General features: G+C 39.7%; 1 protein-coding gene across 1 annotated transcript in view; it reads left to right on the top strand.

Annotated features, from left to right (window-relative positions):
• Nucleotides 1-21813, top strand: part of ROCK1 (Rho-associated, coiled-coil containing protein kinase 1) — a 53517-nt gene extending 31704 nt beyond the window's left edge. Inside the window, exons 21-32 of the mRNA XM_010154716.1 lie at nt 183-277; nt 846-1011; nt 2601-2694; nt 4048-4136; nt 4464-4652; nt 5179-5344; nt 10539-10609; nt 12117-12205; nt 13642-13720; nt 13840-14101; nt 15109-15316; nt 21012-21813. Of these exons, the coding sequence (XP_010153018.1) occupies nt 183-277; nt 846-1011; nt 2601-2694; nt 4048-4136; nt 4464-4652; nt 5179-5344; nt 10539-10609; nt 12117-12205; nt 13642-13720; nt 13840-14101; nt 15109-15316; nt 21012-21015 (1512 nt within the window). The 3' untranslated portion in view covers nt 21016-21813. The remainder of the gene's footprint in view (nt 1-182; nt 278-845; nt 1012-2600; nt 2695-4047; nt 4137-4463; nt 4653-5178; nt 5345-10538; nt 10610-12116; nt 12206-13641; nt 13721-13839; nt 14102-15108; nt 15317-21011) is intronic.
• Nucleotides 21814-22263: the final 450 nt, after the last annotated feature.

Below are 22263 nucleotides of genomic sequence, written 5' to 3'. Positions count from 1 at the left end.
GCCCTACACGGGGGAAACTGGAAAGGTGCGTCGTGGACGGGCAGGAAGGCTGAAATTTGATTACAGGCAGTTCTAGCATGTGTTTGGGTTTGACAGATTCAAACCAACCAGCACCAAAACAACGAAGAATTTCACAATGGAATTTGAATAATAATTACTTTTTTTCCCCCTTTCTTTTACAGACACTTTACAAAACTCAGGTTAAGGAGCTGAAAGAGGAAATTGATGAAAAGGAAAAAGAAACTCAAAGAAAGATGCAGGAATTGCAAAATGAAAAGTATGCCCATTGTGTTTCTCAGATAGGCATAAGGTTTTCCATATAGTGTGAAGTTTAATCAGATTAAAAATGTTTCAGAAAAACAGGTCTCAGAAGAGTTCCATGATGCCTTGTAAGATGGCAGATACATAGGATGTTACCTGTGCTGACTCACAAAGCCAAATATGATTATTTATATTTGCTTTAGACTCTTATTTGTAATATCTGGAGGAAGAAACATGACTTCTGAGAATTTAGGAAGATGCAAAAGTTTGAAAAAACATTCCATTTGTGGTAATCATCTTGCATGTATAACAACTTTTATTATTGGATTATATTATCCTGATAATTACTGGGTATATTTCTACAGCTGATAAAATAATTTGAGAAAAAGATAATGAAAATACTTGGAAATCCAAGTTTAGTAGATGTGAGATTTCAGCAAAATCACTTAATCCAGCAATCAGTAATTGTGATGTACTATTTTCTAAGTTAGCAAATTAGTTTTTTAGTATTCGGGTTTTTTGGTCTTCCTGAAAATTTTTAATGTTTTGCATAAGAGAACAAATTATTAATGTCCTTTTTACAGAGAAACGCTTAGTACCCAGTTGGATTTAGCTGAAAGCAAAGCTGAGTCGGAACAGTTGGCACGAGCGCTCCTTGAAGAACAGTATTTTGAACTGAGTCAAGAAAGCAAAAAAGCAGCATCAAGACACAGGCAAGAAATGACTGATAAGGACAGCATCATAAGAAGGGTAAATTATTCTGCTGTAGTTAACACGTCTATGTATCTTCCAGATGGAAATCGAAATTTATCATTTTATTTTAATTTATAAAGTCTTAGTGCAATCATAAGTGATAACTATTTAAGTATCTAAATTTTGTGCTGAGTTGGAACCTTAAACGTTTAAATCCCGTCATGTGAACTCCATGAGAAATGTAAACTTGAATCTGAGGTGAAGCCAGAATAAAAATCAAGCGAATGTCTGTAATTCAGTTAAATCTTTTGTAACTACTTGTCATGGCCCAATGATTTAAGTCTTGTAGATTTGTGGAGCTCTGTATTAGAGGATTCTTACTGCAAGATAATTTAGTCTTTTTAAAAAAAGTACTTGAAAGTCTTGAGTTTATTCCCACTGGGAAAATATTTGAAAAACAAACAAACCTAACTAATTTTGAGCATACTTTGTAGCATAGCTCTTGAGTATTAGTATCAGGTTGATAACAGTGTTAACTGAGCAGTTTCAAACAGCAAGCCATATATATTACATATATAGTAGTGATTTTAACTTCTCTCCCCTCCCACCTTTAGCATCAGCTATGTGGATTTTCTTAAGAATCCTGGGGGTGTAAAACTTGAGTAAAAGTCTGGGTGTAACTGAACTTGAATCATTTGCTCAAAGGTTTCTGTTAGCGCTACCATGCGTATACGTCTGCGTAAAGATAGCAGAAGTTGGGTTTGTTACATGTTTTCTGTTACAAGAATGCCACCATTACTTAGGTGGTGTTTAGGGGACACTCTGTGGCATCGAAGGAATATTTTCCTGCCAATATGTTGGTTTGATTCAAACATTCTGATGATTTTGTCGGACATAACTGCATTTCTCAATACACAGCTATTTCTGTAGGCTTCAAACAAACCCTTTTTTTCAGGAATGCAATAATGTCTGGGTTTTAATATGTATTTATTAAGTTGGCAAAGGGATCCTGACTCTTTTCTGGCAGCTAACATCTTCAAAGCATAATGGTTTTCCTTTCTTTTTTTTTTTCTTGCAAACCGATGTACGTATTTGACTTAGACCAAATTTAGTTTTATTTTTGTGCTAATTTATACCTGTTTTACATAATATATGACAGTTACTTAGCAGCAGATGCTGTGAATCCACTCTAGCTTTGAATGCTGGAGTTGCATCATCTATCAGCTGCTTTCCTCTCTGGATTCAGGAGATCAGGCGTCTAGGTACTACTTCTTCCGGAGTATCACAAATTAATGGAGAATTGCCACATTCAATAACTGACAATTTAATTCTTGCTTAAGTTGAGTTTTTAATTATATACTGCAGTGTTGTCAGTTCTGCAAAGATCATTAAAAAGAGAAAAAGAATTCTTTCTGGGACAGGTTTATTTTGACCCTTCTGGTAAGATCAAGACAGCTTAGAAGAAAAGAACCATTTTTTAAAAAAATCATGTTTGAAAGGTAAGCAGGTTTTTGAGTATAATCTGAGGAAGGTGTTCCAAGTAAATGGCTGTTAGAGATTTAAGGATATCTAAAATAATACTATTATAAATATTTTTACAATTTATGGCAAGTTCTTTATTTTAAAATGTATTTGTTTTCATTTAGCTGGAAGAAACTAATAACACGTTAACCAAAGATGTTGATTTAATAACAAAAGAAAATTCAGAAATCAGTGAAAAAATTAAGAAACAGGAGGAAGGTACGTCGTGTTTGGAGTTTTAATTCATCTGCTATGAAGCACAATTGAATTTGAAGCATAATCTTTTTTTTTGCATAATGAAAATATATATGCCATGTAAATTGCCACTCTTCCTACTGACTTGCTTCCATTTTCATGCACTGCCTTTATTGTTGAAAAAGATTAAGACTTCAGCTGTAGCAAGTAGGAAAAACTGAGTTTCTGCTCACACTCCCTCCTCACTTTTTAAAACAAGTTAATACTAAGTTCCTGCAGACATAGTCAGGAATTCCTGTCCAGTACATTGTCTGTCTAACCCCCTTCTGCCAGCCATGCCCTTGTCTGCATGAAAATTATTAAGGAAGAGTATATTTCTATCTCCAGTATTTACACTAAAGCAGTATCAGTATTTCAACTTCCTTAAGATCCTGCTTAGATCCAGGATCTAAGTTGTGATCTCATGAGTGGATTTGCATTCTATTTACAGATATTCTGACTACATGGGAAATTACTTTATTACTTAGTTTACTCCCATGGTTTTGCATTTGAGATAGCATTATAAAATCGGAATGCGTGCTGTGATCTCTCGACTATGAGAGTAAAGGCCTTACCGGTCGTGTTGCCGGTGTTGTTGCAAACACTGTATAGGCAGGAAAGCACACACAAATATTTCCCCTTAGTTCTGCATTTCCGTAATAGCAGGGATTGGGTGAGCAAGCAGATTTCAGTATTTTCAGTTTGTGGAGTTTGTTACTTTTAAGTACTTGACGGTTGCTCTTTAACTGTTTGTAGCTTTGGTGGAGAAATCCTTTTCAGTGAAATGCGTGCTTCTAGAAACTTCGGGAACAAATGAGCAGGCTGGAGGTGTGGTAGAAAGATTGGTAGAATAGAGTAACTGGTGTGTGGGAGGGGGGTGGGGTGGGAGGGAATGTGACAGACTCGTTCAAAGAAAGCCCTTTTCCCCATGTTCTCTTTATGCCTGACTTGAGAATCTGTGTTGAATCTGAGTCCAGTTATATCACTCTTATTCTGTGTGGGTACTGACTTAATTTTTGGTACTGCAGAAACAGTTTTCGTATGCAGACATGAAGGAAGTGGGCCAACAAACTTAGTCGTCACCAGGAAACAAAAATGCGTATGTTGGCTTTAGTATTTCATCTTGATGCCTTTCTGAGATGGCCTTCTGGTAATTTTCTGTGATTACAGTAGCACTAAGCCAGTGACCTTTGTCATCGCAAACTCTATTTTGCACATTAAGTGACATAACAGGAAAATGGAGGGGAGAAGAAATAAAGGTGCAGTTGTAGAAGTGATTGAGCTTAGTAATATTTACGTTGACATAAAATATTTAGGAGTTGAATATTATTTTAACAGAATTCAAAATAAAAAAAGAAGAGGAAATCAATAACATTAGAATGCATTATGAGAAGAGCATCAGCACTGAAAGAACTCTGAAGACACAGGTATAACATTTCATGCAATTTAATAACAGTAACTACTTTGCATATTAGATATATTTTCAGTTTATTCGTTTTTGTGCAGCTAACCCCTAGTTCCTTTGAGATCAAGTTTATATTAACCATGATGTATAATATGCATTGTTAAGTAAAGCTGAAAGAATAAAGTTTGATGCCATGTTTTTTTTTTCGGTATTATTTCTGTGGTGAGTAAGGGCTGTTTATGTTGGTGAAGAATTTCTTTGTTGAACGTTAACTTGAGGAACTTGCAAGTTTTGCATGAAACATGCCTCATATGTGATTTTTCTTACTGGTTTTCCTTTTTCTGAACAGGCTGTCAACAAACTGGCTGAGATAATGAATCGGAAAGATTTTAAAATAGACCGAAAGAAAGCTAACATGCAAGATTTGAGGAAGAAAGAGAAGGAAAACCGAAAGCTCCAATTAGAGCTTAATCAAGAAAAGGAGAAATTCAATCAGATGGTAGTGAAATACCAAAAGGAGCTCAATGAAATGCAAGCGGTAAAATAATCTTAATTTTTTTGTCACGCTGTGGAATTCTCACCACAGGAAAAATGTATGGCTCCTAGTGTACTTGAAAAAATGATGAGTGCTGTTTCAGATGTTCTAGTCAAGTTCTCCACCTCACCAAAATTCTGTAGATAGATATGCAGCTGTGCTTGTTCTCATTCATTTCTCCTTTCCAAACTCTTAACTGTGGAAGTTACTGATACATTATGAAGACTAAAAAACTGGATACTGTGTAGTATACTATGTAGTTTATGCAGTTTATTTCACTGGTAGGTAGTCTCCTATTCAAAACAAATGGTAACTTAATAGATTAATCAGACTTTCATACTTGAATGCATTGCTGGATCTTTGGTATTTCACTTTTTTCTAAGGCTGAATGAACACTTCTACTCTAATAATTTATGCTAATGTTATCAACAGCTATAGTTAAAAAAACACATAATGAGTTTTGTTTTCAGAATACTTTGTTGCCATATTTTTGGTATCACAGTAACTATGCATGTGTATATAAATACAGCAACTAGCAGAAGAATCTACATACAGGAATGAACTCCAGATGCAGCTGGATAGTAAAGAGAGTGACATAGAACAACTACGGAGGAAAATTTTGGACCTCCAGCAAGGAATGGACTCTACCAGTGTTGCTAGTCTCCAGACAGATGAAACAGATGGAAATCTTTCAGGTAAGAGGAAAGCGTATTTGAACTACTTGATTTTGTGCATACAATCCATAGTTTCGGAAGGTATTGTTTCAAACAACATCTCCACTTCCTTTTGTTTGACTGTTTTTATTTCATAGGCTAGCTGCTTATATTTAAGTCTTAATTACTTCTCACGTCATTCCTCCCACTGTATGGCTTGACATTAGCATCATTTTTACACACTTTCATGGAAAGAGTACCTTTACATCTGCTGCTGTTTGAGTGTAGTGAATACAGTGTGCAGTGCCACTGAACAGAACACAGGGCCAGGACTTCCGCAATGTCGTGATTGCATTTGTATGTTGAATGCAAAACTACCTTGAGTTTTGTCTGTTCTTACTCCTAGTCATGGAACCACCTTTGTGACAAGTGACAATAATTGCCAAGGTGAAAACTAGCTGTAGGAATTTCCATAATGCATTCCGGTTGTATGGTACTCTGATTTACTCTGGGGAATGTAACAGTCATTCTAAATGGTGTTACTGTGTCATAGACGTAGGACTTCCAATACATATTATGAGGACTTTTGTAAGTTATTTTTCTGCAAACCAGGTAATTAGCTTTCAAAACAGAAGGTGGCATGCCACAGCACTTCGTGTGCTACACTTTAGCTGTATAAAGTTGCTTATCTTCAACTGCGTGCTGGGTTCCCATCGCTGGAATAGCCCAAACACAGACCTTCCTACAGAGCACCTTGAATAGCATCTTGTTTGAGAGGTGGATTTGATGAGTAGTCAGTAGGATTCTCTGAGGCATCTGTTCTTAAGGCAAAGACGTTCCTTAAAAATATTTAAGGCATATAAACAGTAGAATTACTAAATAAGTAATTATAGTATGTTTTTTTCAGTTTCCTGTCACAGTAAAACATCATCACCAGGGAAGAAATAAATGTAAACATGATTCCACGGTCTTAATTCTGGCAACGGGCAGTCTCTGGTTTAATTGAGAAGAAACTTGGTATGAAACGGTGTGATAGTAGTATTGGTGGAATTCCAGAGACCCCACTGGCTCTCAGGCATTTTCCGCTGTCCTCCTGCATGGCAGACAGGTTCAGGCTATGGGACAGTGTCCTGTCTAATCAAGGAGCTTTAGGTTACCAGCCACCAGAGAGGCTAGGAGTTAGAATTCATCATTCACAGGAAGAGCATCCTGTAAAATTTTGGGGTCAGAAAGCTTGCACTCTCTGAATAAATTCAAGGTAGAACTAAAATGTATTCCTAATACCCTGAAAATTTTAGGGAAAAATTGAAGGTGGATACGGAGAAATCAGGCAGTAACACACCTTAGGGCTGCATCTTACTTGGTTGGCTCGTTTAGACAATCCAGGCTATTCTCAGGCTTTTGCTTTACCAGAGGGGGAAGATCATGACTTGGAGGAAGGTTTTCCTTGTATTCAATTCTAGGCATTTCTTGTAGCTCTCACTCCTGATTATTGATTCAGATAGCAGCTCGTTTCTCAGTCGAGGTCTCCAGTGTTAATAGACTCATCCTGAAACAGATGAAATACTTGCTTTTTATGATGCCTTTGGAATGCCTCTTCCTCCTGGCAAGACTTGGGAAGTTTTAATACATACATGATTGTAAACACAATTCTTCATTGTCAAGACAAAACATAATCGGGAATTTAAGTTTGGGGTTTTTTTCCTAATTGTTACAGGGCACTTAACCTATAGTAAATTAATTCTTTTCATCTGATTGGCAAGGTATTTTAAGCACTTGAGCTGTCCAACAGTTTTAACTGCAGCACATAGTATTTTATGGTGTATGTTATAAATCATCTTTTACACAAAGATAGGATGGAATAGTAAATGTGGACTATTTAAGCCAACTTTTTTTTTTTTTTTTGAATATGGGATACGAATACAACTTTCTGAAATACTTGCAAGTAGCCATCACCTGACTAAACCTCAAGGAAAGATCCAGCCAGCAATCCTTGGTGAGATCCACATGAACTTTTTTAGTAAGACAGTCTGAGGAAGGGAAGAATCAGATGGGAAGAATAGCCTGGAAAGAATTAGCGAGATAGTATCTCCAGGTTTTTGGTTACTATGGAAGAGCCTGAGGAATAGGAATTCTTGGACATTGGAAAGAGATGCTCTACTGCTCATGAAGGCACCTCTGTTACTTAACTCCAGAACAACGGTGCATAAATCAGGTCATAGTTGCCCTGTGTGATTTTACTAAAGACATAGTTAGAACTCACATTTATCATAATGAACCACAATGAATCCTGGCAATATGAATGCTAAACATGAAGATGGGGGCCTACAAGGAAGCTGGGGGGGACTTCTTACAAGGGCCTGCAGTGACAGGACAAGGGGTGATGGGTTTAAATTGAAAGTGGGGAGGTTTAGATTGGATATCAGGAAGAAGTTCTTCAGGGAGAGGGTGGTGAGGCACTGGCACAGGTTGCCCAGAGAAGCTGTGGATGCCCCCTCCCTGGAAGTGTTCAAGGCCAGGCTGGATGAGGCTTTGAGCAACCTGGTCTAGTGGAAGGTGTCCCTGCCCATGGCAGGGGGGTTGGAACTGGATGGTCTTTAAGGTCCCTTCCAACCATAACCAGTCTGTGATTCTAAGATGATTAGAATGCAAATCCACATTTTAATATAAATTCAGAGATCTGTAGCCTTCATGGAATTCTTTCTTTGAATTCTGTTTGGGTCCAGCTACCTATCAGATATTTTTGAGGCCTATCTTGGAATTTCTGGATTGGAACTGTGAAGTATCTATTCTGTGATTCTTTCCAAAATACAGGGAAGTTGTCAGGCAATACTTCTGAGCCTGTTTTTAAAGACCGGAATGGAAGATTCTTTTTCATAGTCTAGATAGGCCATATTTTCTTAATTACTTAATCAGAACGCTCATAAATATTATTCTTCTGGATCAAATATTTGCAAAGTGGCCAGATGAGCATTTGCAGTTGTGCTAGCTAATTCTGTCAAGGGAAATTAAAATGCATTATAAATATTAATTGAGCCAAACCTTTGTGGCAAGGTTGGAATGAAAGGGCTCATCTACCCTTTCAAGAGTACATTTGGTTCCAGACAAATGTTTGCTTTGTTGAAAAGGAGCACATTCAGAAACTGTTATTTTCAACAGCAAGACGTTATTCACAGCTCGGAAATAATCTCTCATGCAAACAGAATTTGCTCACCAAAATAGATTTGTAGTGGACAGGGAAGAATGTCGACAGATTCATTTGTAAGAGCTCATCCACTTACTACTGCCTTTGAAATTTCTTTCAGAATGTACTGAAATAGAAGTGAACTTAGGGACAGTGTGAGTAGGAGTTACTCTATAGGCAGCATAGTACTTGGTGCATCTTTTAAATGTGTTACTGGATCTTTCCAGATTTTCATATGCCACAATTTCCACAGATGCATGCTCATTCCTTTCTAATCAGCCATCCATGCTGTGCTCTTTATTAGCAGTTAATCACTTTATTTTGCAATGGAGGATTTGAGTTTTAGGATATTTCCAAAATGTCTAAAAAAAGGAAGGATTGTCTCTTGGTGTAAAAATTAATCGAAGTATTCAAAATAGGGTAAGTGTTATTTGTGATGCCTGCAGACATGAGGGAAATAGGTTTCCTTTTCCAAAGCTACTGTCTATCAAGAACTGGGAAGGGGTTGGGGGGGGAGCAACCTCCACCCTCTGCAATTCTTCTGCATATTTAAAAAGCAGGGACATAAAAATTTCCTTCATTTTTCCAGAAAGGTTTCTAACTAGAATGAGTTCTGCTAACATCCCCTTCTCCTAATTAGAATTTCAATAGTTCAGTGGTCTCCCAGTGTTTCGAAGTTATTCTGTGTGGAGAAATTATTGGAAATTATTCCATATTTTTAAGTGTAGTCACTTCTGAACGTGCTCTGCTATAAGGCTAATGCGGAGAGGGATTTTTAACGCCTAATTTTAGTGCCTCGTAGAAGGCTAGGCTGTAAAGTTCATTGTAATTTTACATAACAAAGTGTGCAGACAATGTCTTTTATATATTTGGGTGTATTTTCAGAGCTTGCTGGGCACACAGTTATCCCTGAAGGATAAAAGGGACCAGTACTTTCTCCTCACATAAATATTTGTGAAGAATGTTTCAGCAAATGTTAAGTTAATGGTTTTGCAGTTTTCATTGCTGCCAGTTAAGTTTATTGTAAAGAATGCATACATTGGCTATCAGCTGTATTTTTGTCCTCTGATGCTGTTTTTACAAATCACGTTTTTACAATTTTTTTAAAAAAATTACAAAAATTTTCTCAATTGTTAAATGAATTTATAATTATGGAGTGAAATTCTAATTACATCATTCTCACATTTAAAAATTGTGGGACTTTTTATTGTGTCATTTCAGATTAATGGAATTGTGATAGCTCCTCACTGCTCATTAACTGATTTCATAATTTAAAAATTACCTACCAAAGCCCAATGGCAGTTAGCTGGAGGGTTCTTTTTAAATGTTTCCCATTAGGCAGAATGTTCGTTTTCTTGTGATGCTTCTTTGTATCATTGTTAAAATTATTTCAGTAGTTTCGTGGTAAGAAAATACGTCATTACATTACTCTCTGGAAAATTGTCCACTGGAAATTTAAATAAAATGTTTGTCTCTTATTCTTTATATCTAGTTGATTCTTCCTGCATTCCTTATTTATTTATCTCCTATGCTTATCTTCTGTGAGTAATGGGACACTTGTGTAGCTTTGCTTGCTCTTGTGCGCTCTCCTGATTTTTGTTTCCCTTGGAAAATGTGGATCTGGTTTGTTTTACTCGCTGCATCTTCCTACTGAGTATTTTTGTATAGCCCTTCTGAATGTTAAATTATGTTTATATAGAAAATTTCTTAATCATCCTCTGTTTAAGCTGTAACACATTTTCAGAGCAAAGTCTTTCCTGCCTGGCTCTTTGTAAACTATTTACATACAGTGTTAGATGTTGGTGTCGAGGAAAACAGCTTCACTTTACTTTGCAGTAACTGTATAAGCGAGTGTTAGTTTGTGATGGAGCATGAAACAAATGCTTATATCTTCATTTTATTTAGCTGTGCTTTTTATTTTGCTTTGCTGAATAGGAAATTGCCTATTACTGCATGTAGTACCTCTTCCAGTCTAGTAATAGTTTGCTTTTGGGCTACTCTGCTTTATTATATGTACATAAAATTATCTAATAGGCATTTTTTTTAAACCAGAATCAAGACTTGAAGGTTGGCTTTCGATACCAAACAAAGGAAATATAAAACGGCACGGCTGGAAGAAACAGGTACAGATAGAACTTCTTTCTTTCCTCAGATTCTTTAGAAAGCTGTTTTTAGGCATACAGTGAATTGGGTTTACAGCTCACATTTAAGAAACAAACAAAATAATTAATTTAGTGTGTATACATTACTTCATCGAAGAAAAAAGAAAACTGAATAAGAACATTCCACACCCCTCTTCTGGGTCATATTAGACCTGGATCTGGAGCTCAGTATAGGCAGATCATTCAGTCTACCTCTTTTTAGTCTGTTTTAGTACTTCATACCTTTTGATAACTTGTTTCTAAAGCATTTGAAGCTGCTGGGATGGGCTGTCGCTCAGCTTATGCTCATGGACAGTTTCAGCAGAGACGTGGGACTGGCAGCTCCCAATGTAGAGCGACAGGCAGTGAATTCTGCAGGCTTGAGCTCACTGGGAAGCGCTTAGGTTAGCAGAGTTCGATCTTAATTGGCCTGTGGGTTACAAACCTTCTTTTCTGAGCAGCTTGCTTTGCTTTTTCCTGTCATGTGAACAAATGTTTATAATTTTGTGTGACTGTGAGCAGCACTGGAAGGGTGTCTGTGTACTTTAGGTTGAGGACAACATCCTTGGGCTTTTCGGGGTGGGAGGGCAGACTGCAGGCATAGCAGCATTTAGGAATTCCCTTGGAAAAGGAGCTTGCAGCCCACTCCTGCTCTAAAATTCACAGTGCCTTCCAAGTAGCTCTTGCTTATTACCCAGAATCCCACGCATTCTGGAGTACTCAACTTTTTCAGTGGCATGGGGATAGGTATTACGTATTAGTATGCAGATTTTAAGTAAGAACTTTTAAAACACTCAGGGGTAGAACAACTAATAAGCACTTTACCAAATGTTTCTGTTCTTTATCATCTTTACCACTCTGGAAAAAACTGTGTGGTTTGACCTTCAAAGTGACATGTAGCAAAACAATGTCCATTTCTATTTTCCTCTGCAAACCTTTCCCTTACTGCCTCAGTGTATTCCTAGGTTGGAATGTATACCAGCTGATACATTTTGGCTCTGGATTTTACCAGTCCATTAAATTGAAAGTCTAGGAAATAGTTAGCGGGAGCTGTAAGAATCTCTTTGAACCTACCAGTACCACTTAACTGGTGTGAAGTACCAGTGAATCCTGCTCATCTCTAGAACTACAGAAGTTGTTTCCAGCTTTCTGATAAAGTGATAGATTTTGCACTCCAGGAGTTTCTCAGTGATACAGTAATTTTTCCTAGTAACTAAATGCCATTAGCAACTGAAATCTGTGAGTCTGTGTGCAGATGGATTTTCCCGATGCATCACAAGCATTTTAGGGTGCACCAGTGACTGCAGCTTGTAGCCCTGCACAGCTGTCAGTAGTACATCTGCCTACAGGATGATTTTAATATCTCCCGGTATTCGTTTAAAAACCTTAATTTGCTCAGGCTTTTTATGCACATATGGAAGTACAGTAGGATAAAAATGTTGCTTTGTAAAATGCAATTTTAACTTGGTTTTACCCTTTCTTTCCCCAGTATGTTGTGGTGAGCAGTAAAAAGATACTGTTCTACAATGATGAAAAGGACAAGGACCAGTCTAATCCATCTATGGTACTAGATATAGAGTAAGTAAAGTTACTGTTGTCCTGGATACAAATTGGCAAAAGAGCATTGTGTGTGAGGTAATTGATAACAGATGCAGAAGCTTGGAATCAAAATTCCGTAAATAATTTTTAATTTCTCATACCAGTTGGAAAATGTCTGTGTATCTGTATTTCAAGGTGCTGTTAAGATACTACTTTTTCTTTGTCCTACTATTGCTCAGAGTTAGAGGAAAAGTTACATACTCATAGCGTGGCACTGTCTGTAGTCACTGATCTCAATTTACAGAAATGAAGAGCCTCATCATGACGAGAAGGGTCAGAGACAGTAGAGGAACCTACATACTACCTTTTTATGAATCAGTGCTTCTCCAGCTCCTTCAACAGCTGCATTCTAAAGCAGGGCAGGATAGTTGTGGGATGGGTAGGGAACTGGCGTCCGATTTTTAGGTCTCATTCCCTTGCTTCGTACCTTTTTCTTGCTGAGAAAGGGTCAGCGTTGATCAAGCCCAAAGCATTTCTAACTTCTCCAGATGGTTTTTGTTTAGACTGACAAAACAAATGAATTGCAATCCCTTTACATTGGTTATACACGAGCAAAATTGTGTCAGGTATCACTGATGCCCAATGCTGATACATGAATGAGTGTGGTGTTTGAACAGCTGATTGACATTATGTGGCATTAGAGAGTAGTAATTGGAAAAAGGTTTAAACATTCCTGAATAAGTCTATCAGTGACCAACTAATGCAGTGGTCTGGAAGGAATCTCAGGCTCAGGAAATGCTTAAGCTGCCAATTGCTTCTGATGAGGAAAAGAGTTATTTTGTCTTTGAGCTGTTACTTACTCTCTTTTCATAAACATCTGCTGCAGCAACTGTTGAAGACAGGATGTTGGGATAGATGGACTTTCATCTTGACCCAGCATAACATGATCTTTGTTCCAATTTTAATGGCATTTTTAACAGCTGGTGCCCCAGGTTGCCTTTTTGTGATGTTCTGCCATTGGTTGTTTGTCAGTTGATAATATGATTTAGTAAAAAATTAATGAGTAATACTATTTTCATGTGGCTACTTCCATCCAGGATTACCGAAAAGCTTTTCTAGCAATAATCAGATTTCCCAGGAAAATCTAACGTTCTGGGGAACATAGATTCTAATGTTCTAATGTAAAATATAATGTTCTGGGGAAGGATTTGAAAGTCTTTTTCACAGTTAAATTTGCCATGATGGATCTCGAACCCATTGTAGGCTAACCCTCTTTCCACGCTATGAAGTTTTTTGGTCTTACTTGGGTAGACAAGATCTATATGGCTTATGAATTAATTCCAGAAATCATATTGCAGCCTTGAAGTATACCATGCTGCCTTGTTTTTTTCGTGAGAACTTCAAAGCACTTTGATAACTGTTTTAAAATCACACATAGCCTTTACATCTTCTGATTCATGTTCCTTCTAATCTAGTAAGCTGTTCCATGTCCGGCCTGTAACGCAAGGAGATGTATATAGAGCTGAAACTGAAGAAATTCCTAAAATATTCCAGGTAAAAAGAAGTGTATTCTCATTTCTATTTAACTCTTTTGACAAAGTTTAGTGGCATCTTTGAAAAGTGTGTAAAAATACGTAGTGCTTCAATAATAACCCAGCAGTATTCTTTTTCAGATTCTCTATGCTAATGAGGGGGAATGCAGGAAGGATTTGGAGGTAGAGCCAGTACAGCCGGCAGAGAAGACAAACTTTCTAAATCACAAAGGCCATGAATTTATTCCAACGTTATACCACTTCCCAGCCAACTGCGAGGCCTGTGCCAAACCTCTTTGGCACGTCTTTAAACCCCCCGCTGCCCTAGAATGTCGGAGGTGCCATGTGAAGTGCCATAGAGACCACTTGGATAAAAAGGAGGAATTAATTGCACCGTGCAAAGGTATACTCCTGGGTTTTTGTGTTCTCTCTTCTCTGCATGTTTAGCCAGACCCGCTGAACTGTCGGAGGCAAATAAAAACACTTTAGGCTAAAAGCTTTCTACTCTTTAGTTGTATGATTTTTAGATGTGAGAGGTGCTGTTAAATAACAGGTTGTTGACAATGCTTATGAACAGGCAGCTGTAGCAAGTCTCTGTAGGCAGGCCTTCCGTGGTGTGACCCGTGGCTCTGCTGGGGGCCCTGAGAGCCCCAGGGCCTCTAGAGGTTTGTGCCCAAGTACTGGGCAGCTCCTTAGTTCCCAGACCAGTCTCTCTTGTATGGGACACCCATTAGGGACATGCAGTGGCCGCATCAGCAGGCGGTGCTAAGGCCTTGAAGAGGGTGGTTCTTCAGCTGCTTCACCGACTGGAGTAAAGGTTTCCTCTCTGTGTAGGGTGTGTACTCTACAAGGAAGCTGGGGGTGACTTTTTACAAGGGCCTGTAGTGACAGGACAAGGGGTAACGGGTTTAAATTGAAAGTGGGGAGGTTTAGATTGGATATCAGGAAGAAGTTCTTCCCGGAGAGGGTGGGGAGGCACTGGAACAGGTTGCCCAGGGAAGCTGTGGATGCCCCATCCCTGGGAGTGTTCAAGGCCAGGCTGAATGAGGCAGGGGGGGTGGAACTCGGTGGTCTTTAAGGTCCCTTCCAACCCAACCCATCCTGTGATTCTATGAATTCAGCCATAAGGCACCCACACAACTTTCCAGCTTATTAAGATTGCAATTAGTTTAATTTTTTTCATTTCTTTAATATTAATGTCAGAATCAATAATCTTAATGCAGAGTGATGAATATTGAAAGAAACTATATATTCATAATTTCCTCTGCTGCTTGTTGTCTTCCAAAACAATTCTGATTGTATGTGTGTAGGTGCCTTTGTTCTTTCAGTGGCATGCACACTATGTCATAATCCCTAGTTTGATAACCAGTTCTAGTTTTCATTGGATCATCTTCCTCCTTCTGCTTCTAGTGAGTTATGATGTGACTTCCGCAAGAGATATGTTGTTATTGGCATCCTGTCAAGATGAACAGAAGAAGTGGGTGACTCATTTAGTAAAGAAGATCCCTAAGACGCCACCGTCGACTTTTGTTCGCGCTTCTCCTAGAACGATGTCTACAAGATCCTCAGCAAATCAGTCATTCCGAAAAGTTGTTAAAAATACTTCTGGAAAAAATAGGTGAGAAACTACAAAAGATATGGATCTTTTAACTAAAAAAAAAAAATCACTGTTTATAAATCTTAATATGAAGATGCCAAATAATTCCATAGTTATGACCATTGAACTGCTGGTATAAATCTTTGCTCAAATCCTAATGGAAGGAACAGTCAGAATTCTCCTGCTATTACGGTAAATTTATCGTTTCTTCGGGTTTGGCAAGGTACCGTGGAGATGGCGGTGCCTGGCCTGCCAGCATGTGAGGGAACTGGTTGTATTTTTTCCCATTCAAAAACCAGGCTCAGTGGATGTATCGGCAGTTACATTTGACGTCAGGGATGACCCACAGAGTCACTCATGGATTGGCTCACTGAGCTGGTGTAAACTAGGATTCTTCTGCGCGTGGGGATGAAATGACAAACATTCTCAGTCTGTTGTTACGCTATTTCTCTTGGTGTAAGGCAGCTTAAGTATTAATTCAGTTCTTTCTCCCTGCTTGTTTATTCCCCGTCTTCTATCCCTGCAGTTCTAGACTGTTTGTGACCCTGTGCATTAACTGGGGCAAGATTTAAAATCCACTTTATTGATGCTAGGTTACCGTAAGCTGATTTTTGACCTACATTAGCTTCCTCAAACAGGACAGTGTTCCTTTTCCCCAAAATAACCGAATGGGTCATTAGTATGAAGTGAAAACGAATGTTTCAGCAGGGAGTCTTCCTGGATTGGCAGGGCTACCAAAATGAATGTCCTGCAAACGTTCCTTGTGTGAATGTAGAAAAGCAAACTTTTGCATGCAAAGAGATGCTGGGTATACTGTGAAACATCCTCCTGCAGAGGGGAGTAGGGAAAAAATCAGGAAGATTCAAAGGGTGATGTTTTTCTTGTCCCCATAATTAACACTAAAACGTAAGTGACCATGATTTGGAGATACTGCTCTGTTCAGTGAAGGCACTCAAGAAAACCTCATCCAGGAAAATTACTTTAGGCCTCGAATACAAAGCTGTCAGTATAAAAAACGGTGACGTTGCAGGCACTATTGTGTTAGCGATAAGAATCAGTGCAACAGCACGAGGAGAGGGACATTAAAAGAAATCTGTGACCAGCAGAAATAAGTAGATGTAGCCATGTCTAGAGTACCGGGGCGGTGGGGGGAGGAGCCATATTTGCAAACACTGAATTGAAGTCTCAGCCTGCCCGTTATGGTTCAACTGGCAGGAACGTAACTGAATCGTGATGCGATTTTAAGTTTTCCAACACCGGTGCTTAAGCAGGCCGAAGGTGTGAAACACAGAACCACTTCTGATTTCTGGGGAGATTTCCTGGGAAGCGGGCAGTTTTTCCTTACAGTCTCCACTGTGAAAATCTGTTGAAAACAAGGGTGAACACAGTGGGAAAGTATGGAGTGATAAACCTGAGTTAAGAAGAATGACTGTATGATCAGAGTTTGCTTACTAAACAGTAGCACCTTCAGGATTGTACCAAATAAAGACAAATAGGTAATTGCTAATTCCGGAGGGGTTCAGTCATTTTTTTTACGTACTTATGTGGTGTGTACTTGTACAACAGAATCTTGTTGAACTGTTTGTCTTGTCTACAAAATGTCCATTTCTCCCAACTGCCAAAAGCTTTTATAAAGATTCACAGTGTTTCCAAACTTATTTTTCCTTCAGTCATCAATTTTCCAAGACTTACTGAAAAATGTTAGGCACACCGCCCCCCTAGACATTAGCCAGATCTCTTAAGGCTTTTGGATGTAAGGTGCACCTGCCGATTTTAAAATATGCATCATTAACAGCTGTTGTTTAGCATCACCTTTATTTACAATAGAAGTAGTACTCCTGTGGTTGAAAAAAATATGGAAGTGCTTTTATGTGTCTCATGATACATTTTGATATGATATATTCAAGGCCAGGCTGGATGAGGCTTTGAGCAACCTGGTCTAGTGGAAGGTGTCCCTGCCCATGGCAGGGGGGTTGGAACTGCATGATCTTTAAGGTCCCTTCCAACCCAAACCATTCTGTGATTCAATAATCAGGATTCTCGGAACTAATTATTAAAGGCAGACCTTTTAAAGAGGTGAAGATAATAGAAATTCTTAGAATTGGTTAAAGAGCTGTGTTACCGATTTACTAAGATGTTTTCAGTGAGTCTTGGACCACCTAAGACTGAAAGAAAAAGCATATCATGTTAATACTTAAAAGGCTCAGGTAGAATGTTTTGGATACTGAATGGTCATCCCATCATCAATTCTAGGAAAAAAAAACAAACCAACCTAGAACTGATAAGTAAAATTGATAAATACAGTCTTAAAGGAGTTTTTAAAATGTGACACCAAAACAATGCTACTCAGCATTGCTGGCCCAGCAAGATGGCAGATCATACGAGAATGATGAGGTAGCATTCTTGGACAGCGAAAACCAAACCAAAACGACCAACTCTCCCAAACCCAACCAGCCAGTGGGCTTGGATGGAATTATTTTAATACACCATTTACGTGCTGTAATAACCAGTTTTTTTTTTTAAGTTCTGTGGCATCGTTTGTTTCCAATTTCTGGGAGGGTTTTTAGATGAGGTACACTGCAGCTACTGTAATGTATGCCATGCTGGGGAGCGAATTTGCATGTGCGCGCGCAGTTGAAAGAAAGGGGCGGGAGGTTAAAAACCGACTTTTAGGAAAAACAGCTGTGGTATTCAGCTGTCTTACAGCTGTTAGCTTTTCAGTAGGTTTTTCAGCATAACCATGTGATTTCTCATGTTTTCCATGTCAAGATGTTAACTTTTTTTCATGGCATCTTAGAGCTAATTGGAAAAGCACAGAAGCATTAATCTATACGCTTTTTGGGAACAAATCAATTTTCTTAAAAATCAATTCATTGTTTTGTTTTGGGGTGTGGGTTTGTTGTGTTTTTTTTTTTCTTTCACTCTGCCTTAATAGAAATGCTGCTTTGGAGTTGCCAATAGCAAGAACAGGTTTGCAGCTGATCTCTTCTAGAATGAAGAGGTTCACATATTTGAAAATTTCACAGAATCACAGAATGGTTTGGGCTGGAAGGGACCTTAAAGACCATCCAGTTCCAACCCCCCTGCCATGGGCAGGGACACCTTCCACTAGACCAGGTTGCTCAAAGCCTCATCCAGCCTGGCCTTGAACAGTCCCAGGGATGGGGCAGTAGCTCAAAGTAAAGGGTCTGTTTGGAGAGACCCATTATTCAGACAATTTCTGTTATTAGTCCTGTTGGCGTTTGCCTTGTCAGAGTGGTGAAGAATCATAGGCGTATGGAAGTACTGAATGGGAGCTTTTTTAAAAATGAGAAATACAATCTTTAAAGCTCTCTTTAAGGTCCTAACGATACAGCAAGCCTAATACAACACCAGAAGGAGGAGAGCTGCACGTTCCTGTGCTTTATCATGTGTCAGAGCATGCGTCACAGATCACCACAGTACACTGATCTATTTTTCAGCAGAGAATTAATCCAGGAATGTTTTCACTAAAGAAAAGCCAAAATCCCCCAAAGAATAACAACAAGAAAAACCCCAACCCTAACCCCAAAAAAGAATAGCATGTGGGTTTCCTTTGGGTTAGGAAGTTGCAATGGAAAAGTCCAGAAAGCACCAGATCGGTCTCAAGAATGGGAGGAGGTGGGTTGAAGGTGGTCTTCCATTAGGGAAGTATCCAGTCGGATCAACTGTTCAGAAGGAACACTGCAGCCTTGCGTTTTCCCCTCTGCCCTAGTGCACAGCAACCAAGATCGGTCTCAAGAATGGGAGGAGGAGGAGTGAAGGTGGTCTTGCATTAGGGAAGTATCCAGTTGGATCAACTGTTCAGAAAGAATAGTGCAGCCTTGTGTTTTCCCCTCTGCCCTAGCACACAGAATCCGTTCACACCTTTCTCCATCACCCAGTGGGATCTTCCAAGGTCTTGGGAAGAAATAAAGCTCTTGAGTTTTGCGGCAATTCAGAAATTAATGCCCGTGTGGTATCTTCTCTCTTTAACTTCCTGAATTTTTCTAACAGCCTGTGATATCACTCAGGCAGGTAACACCTCTGTTACTCTGCTTAGACTGAGCCCAAATCCATCAGTGAGTCTGGTGACGTAACTGATAATTGACCTTAGAGATCTTGCTTCCTCGTGCTGTTTAATACCGAGATAGCTTCTGAGAACACAGAGTGAATTTACAGCAAACTCTCTTTTCCTGATGGATATACTTGAGGCACTGAGTATGGGGGCAGAAGCATGTTGAGCATAACCCAGCGAGAGCGCTAGGTGTGTGCGTGCTGCCGGCCGGTTGTGCCGCGTGGCGTCGGGCGGGGAGCCCCCGTGCCTTCCTGATGCTCGAGGAGCTGCTTGGGCGGCTCTGCGGCAGGCTCCATCCCCATCGTACAGCTGCCCCTGGGTTGACCGGAAGGCAGCGGGGCTTGTGTGGTGCCCGCAGAGCGGTGTGTGCGAATGGTGCAAAGATCCCGAGTGACACTGAGCAAATAAGCATCAGGAAAAGGTCAGGTAGGAACTTCTCCTTCGAGCTGTTCTGCTGTGGATGTTTTTGTGGCTTTCACAGACAAACTTGATGCTGGTTGTGCCTGTGAACTAGACGGTCCCTGCTGTGATGGAGCACGGCCGACCTGCGCCCTGATATCACTGCATATATTCCACCCCGTGTGTTTAGAAAGAAGAGGCACTGGATTTATTTTAGGCAAATTCACTTCTGATATACCAGATGTTTATAATTAGATATAAATAAATTGACAATGGATCTCATATACTGGGTGTTAATGGGCGATTGCACAGGAGCTGAGCTCATCTGACAGCCTGTCGCTGCTTAAGGGGGAGGATTCACCCTTTGTCTTCCTTCCCTGCTCTTCTATCATTTGATCCGGGATAAGTGCTTGAAGTGATCCATTTTGGACCTTTCCTTGAAGGTCCACAGTTCAGTTTCCTGACTTTCAGGAAAAAAAATAGGCTTATTTTGCTGAGCTGTGAGTGGGATCAGCCCGCTGAGAAGCACAGTGCCTGCCAAGGCTGAGGTGAGGAGGAGGGTGCTCCCTGGGGTCAGGAAGGAGATAAAGTGGAGGAACAGCAGGCCCTTTTCCTTTCGGGATGCAGTGAATTATCAGGTCGGCTTCTCTGAACTCGAGACACTGCACGCCGCATTCCTCGTCCTGACCTTGATGTGGGAGTAAGAGAGGCAGGGATGGTTTTTATGGGATGTGTGTGTTTTAGCTTTTACTAAGCACCTGAAAAGGGTTCTCAGACAGTATAGAGGAACTTGATGTGGGGGGTGGAGCCCCACCTGCGAGCAGGCACCAAGTACTGTGTTGGGTGGATGCAGACGCTGTAGGACGCTGTGCTGCAGGGGAGCTCTGGCAACTGCACATGTGTCCTCTCGGCCCTGGAGAGAGCCTTTTTCTTGTCCTGCCAGCTGGTCACCGTGAATTTTGCCATGAATACGCCCACAGGCTGTTTACTCTGAATCCTTTCCTTGTAAAGCTGCAGTAATGCTATCATCTGTCGGATCTCTGCCTTCGTTCGGGGTCGTTTGAAATTAAGAACAGTTTGTGGAAGGCTCTGTGGGTATGATCTTCGTCCTGCGTCATGCCAACCGAAAAAATACTGCGTCGAAGCATGTTCTTCGCTGAAGCCCCTGGCAGGCCCGGGCGGGCGTTACGCAGCCAATTTTCCCTATTTGTTATTAATTGTCTGCTTTCTTCTTTGTTCCAGCTAACCACGTGTACAGTGCTTAATGGAATCTCCTGGGATGCGGTCCGAGAAACAGGGCTTCTTTTAACCACAGAGAGCAGTGCAGACAGGCTGTTGTTCCTTTCAACGTAACTATCACAGGCTTCAGGGTTAAGATTGCTATTCCTGTCTCCTCCTTGCTTTGGCACAAAAGCACGCTGAGGGTGTTTAATTGCGGGTTTGCCTAAAGGTAGATTAGATTAATTATTACTGTGTAATGCAAGTTCGAGCAAATAAAGCTTAGCTAGGTGTATAAAAAAAAATAAAAAAGGTGCTGCCTTTTAGGGTTTTTTAAAGAAAAAAAAAAAGCCTGTCAATCACAATGAAATGCAGCCAACTTTCTTCGTACCAGTGAAAGAAAAGGACTGTTTACCCTGTGAGGGGGATATTTATGTCAAGATGAGCATACGAAACTGAGTAGAGGAGGAAGGTTTCTCCATGAGAAGGACTGCAATTGCTTTCAAGACTCCTCTTGAAGACTGCAGAACTAGCTTAAAAAATGAAGCCTTATCACTTGAACTTCAGTGCCTTCACTGCAGAGTTCCTAACAGCCTTAATGCTAACCACCGGCTAGGGAAGGGGTCGGAGTGGGAAACGCCTTGCCTCGTGCTTCACGAAATACTGATTCGGCAGGTTTGCAGAGGGGGGAAAACAGGTAATTGCCTTTAATCTATGCATATTTGCCAAGCCATACTCAATTATTTTACTACTAGAGGCATTAGAAACTAACAGTAAAAAGAACCACCGAGTTTGCAAGCGTATTTTGGGGTACATCATTTCTGTAACTGTATAAAGTATTGCCTTACGGTTTTAAGTGATAACATACGTTAAGTTAACAAACATGTAAGAAATATATGCACTGTTTGAAATGTAAATTATTCTTAGAACACTTTTACTGGGTTTTATGTTGTCCTTTTTAGTGCCTTAATTTGAGATAATTGTATTATTGCCATGTCAATATATGTAGAAATCTAAAACTGAACAAAGGAAACCTCTAAAAAACTGTTGCTTATCAGTGTTTTTTTACTGCATTTTAATTGGTTGAACTATCGTAGATGCTAGCTGCATTTTCTAAATTAAGTACGATCTCGGAATGGGAATTCCTCTTACAAAGGCAGGCTGATTCTGGTTCACAAGCCAAGAGAGGTGTAGGCAATGCAAAACAAAAAAAAGGCATATAACACAAGCTCTGGGTAATTCAGGAATTTCAGTAAATGCTGTCAGACTCTTGCTT

Source organism: Eurypyga helias, unplaced genomic scaffold, assembly GCF_000690775.1.
Source record: "Eurypyga helias isolate BGI_N326 unplaced genomic scaffold, ASM69077v1 scaffold117, whole genome shotgun sequence".
NCBI lineage: Eukaryota > Metazoa > Chordata > Aves > Eurypygiformes > Eurypygidae > Eurypyga > Eurypyga helias.
Note: the sequence above shows the minus strand (reverse complement) of the source record. Positions and strands in the feature narration are given on the sequence as shown.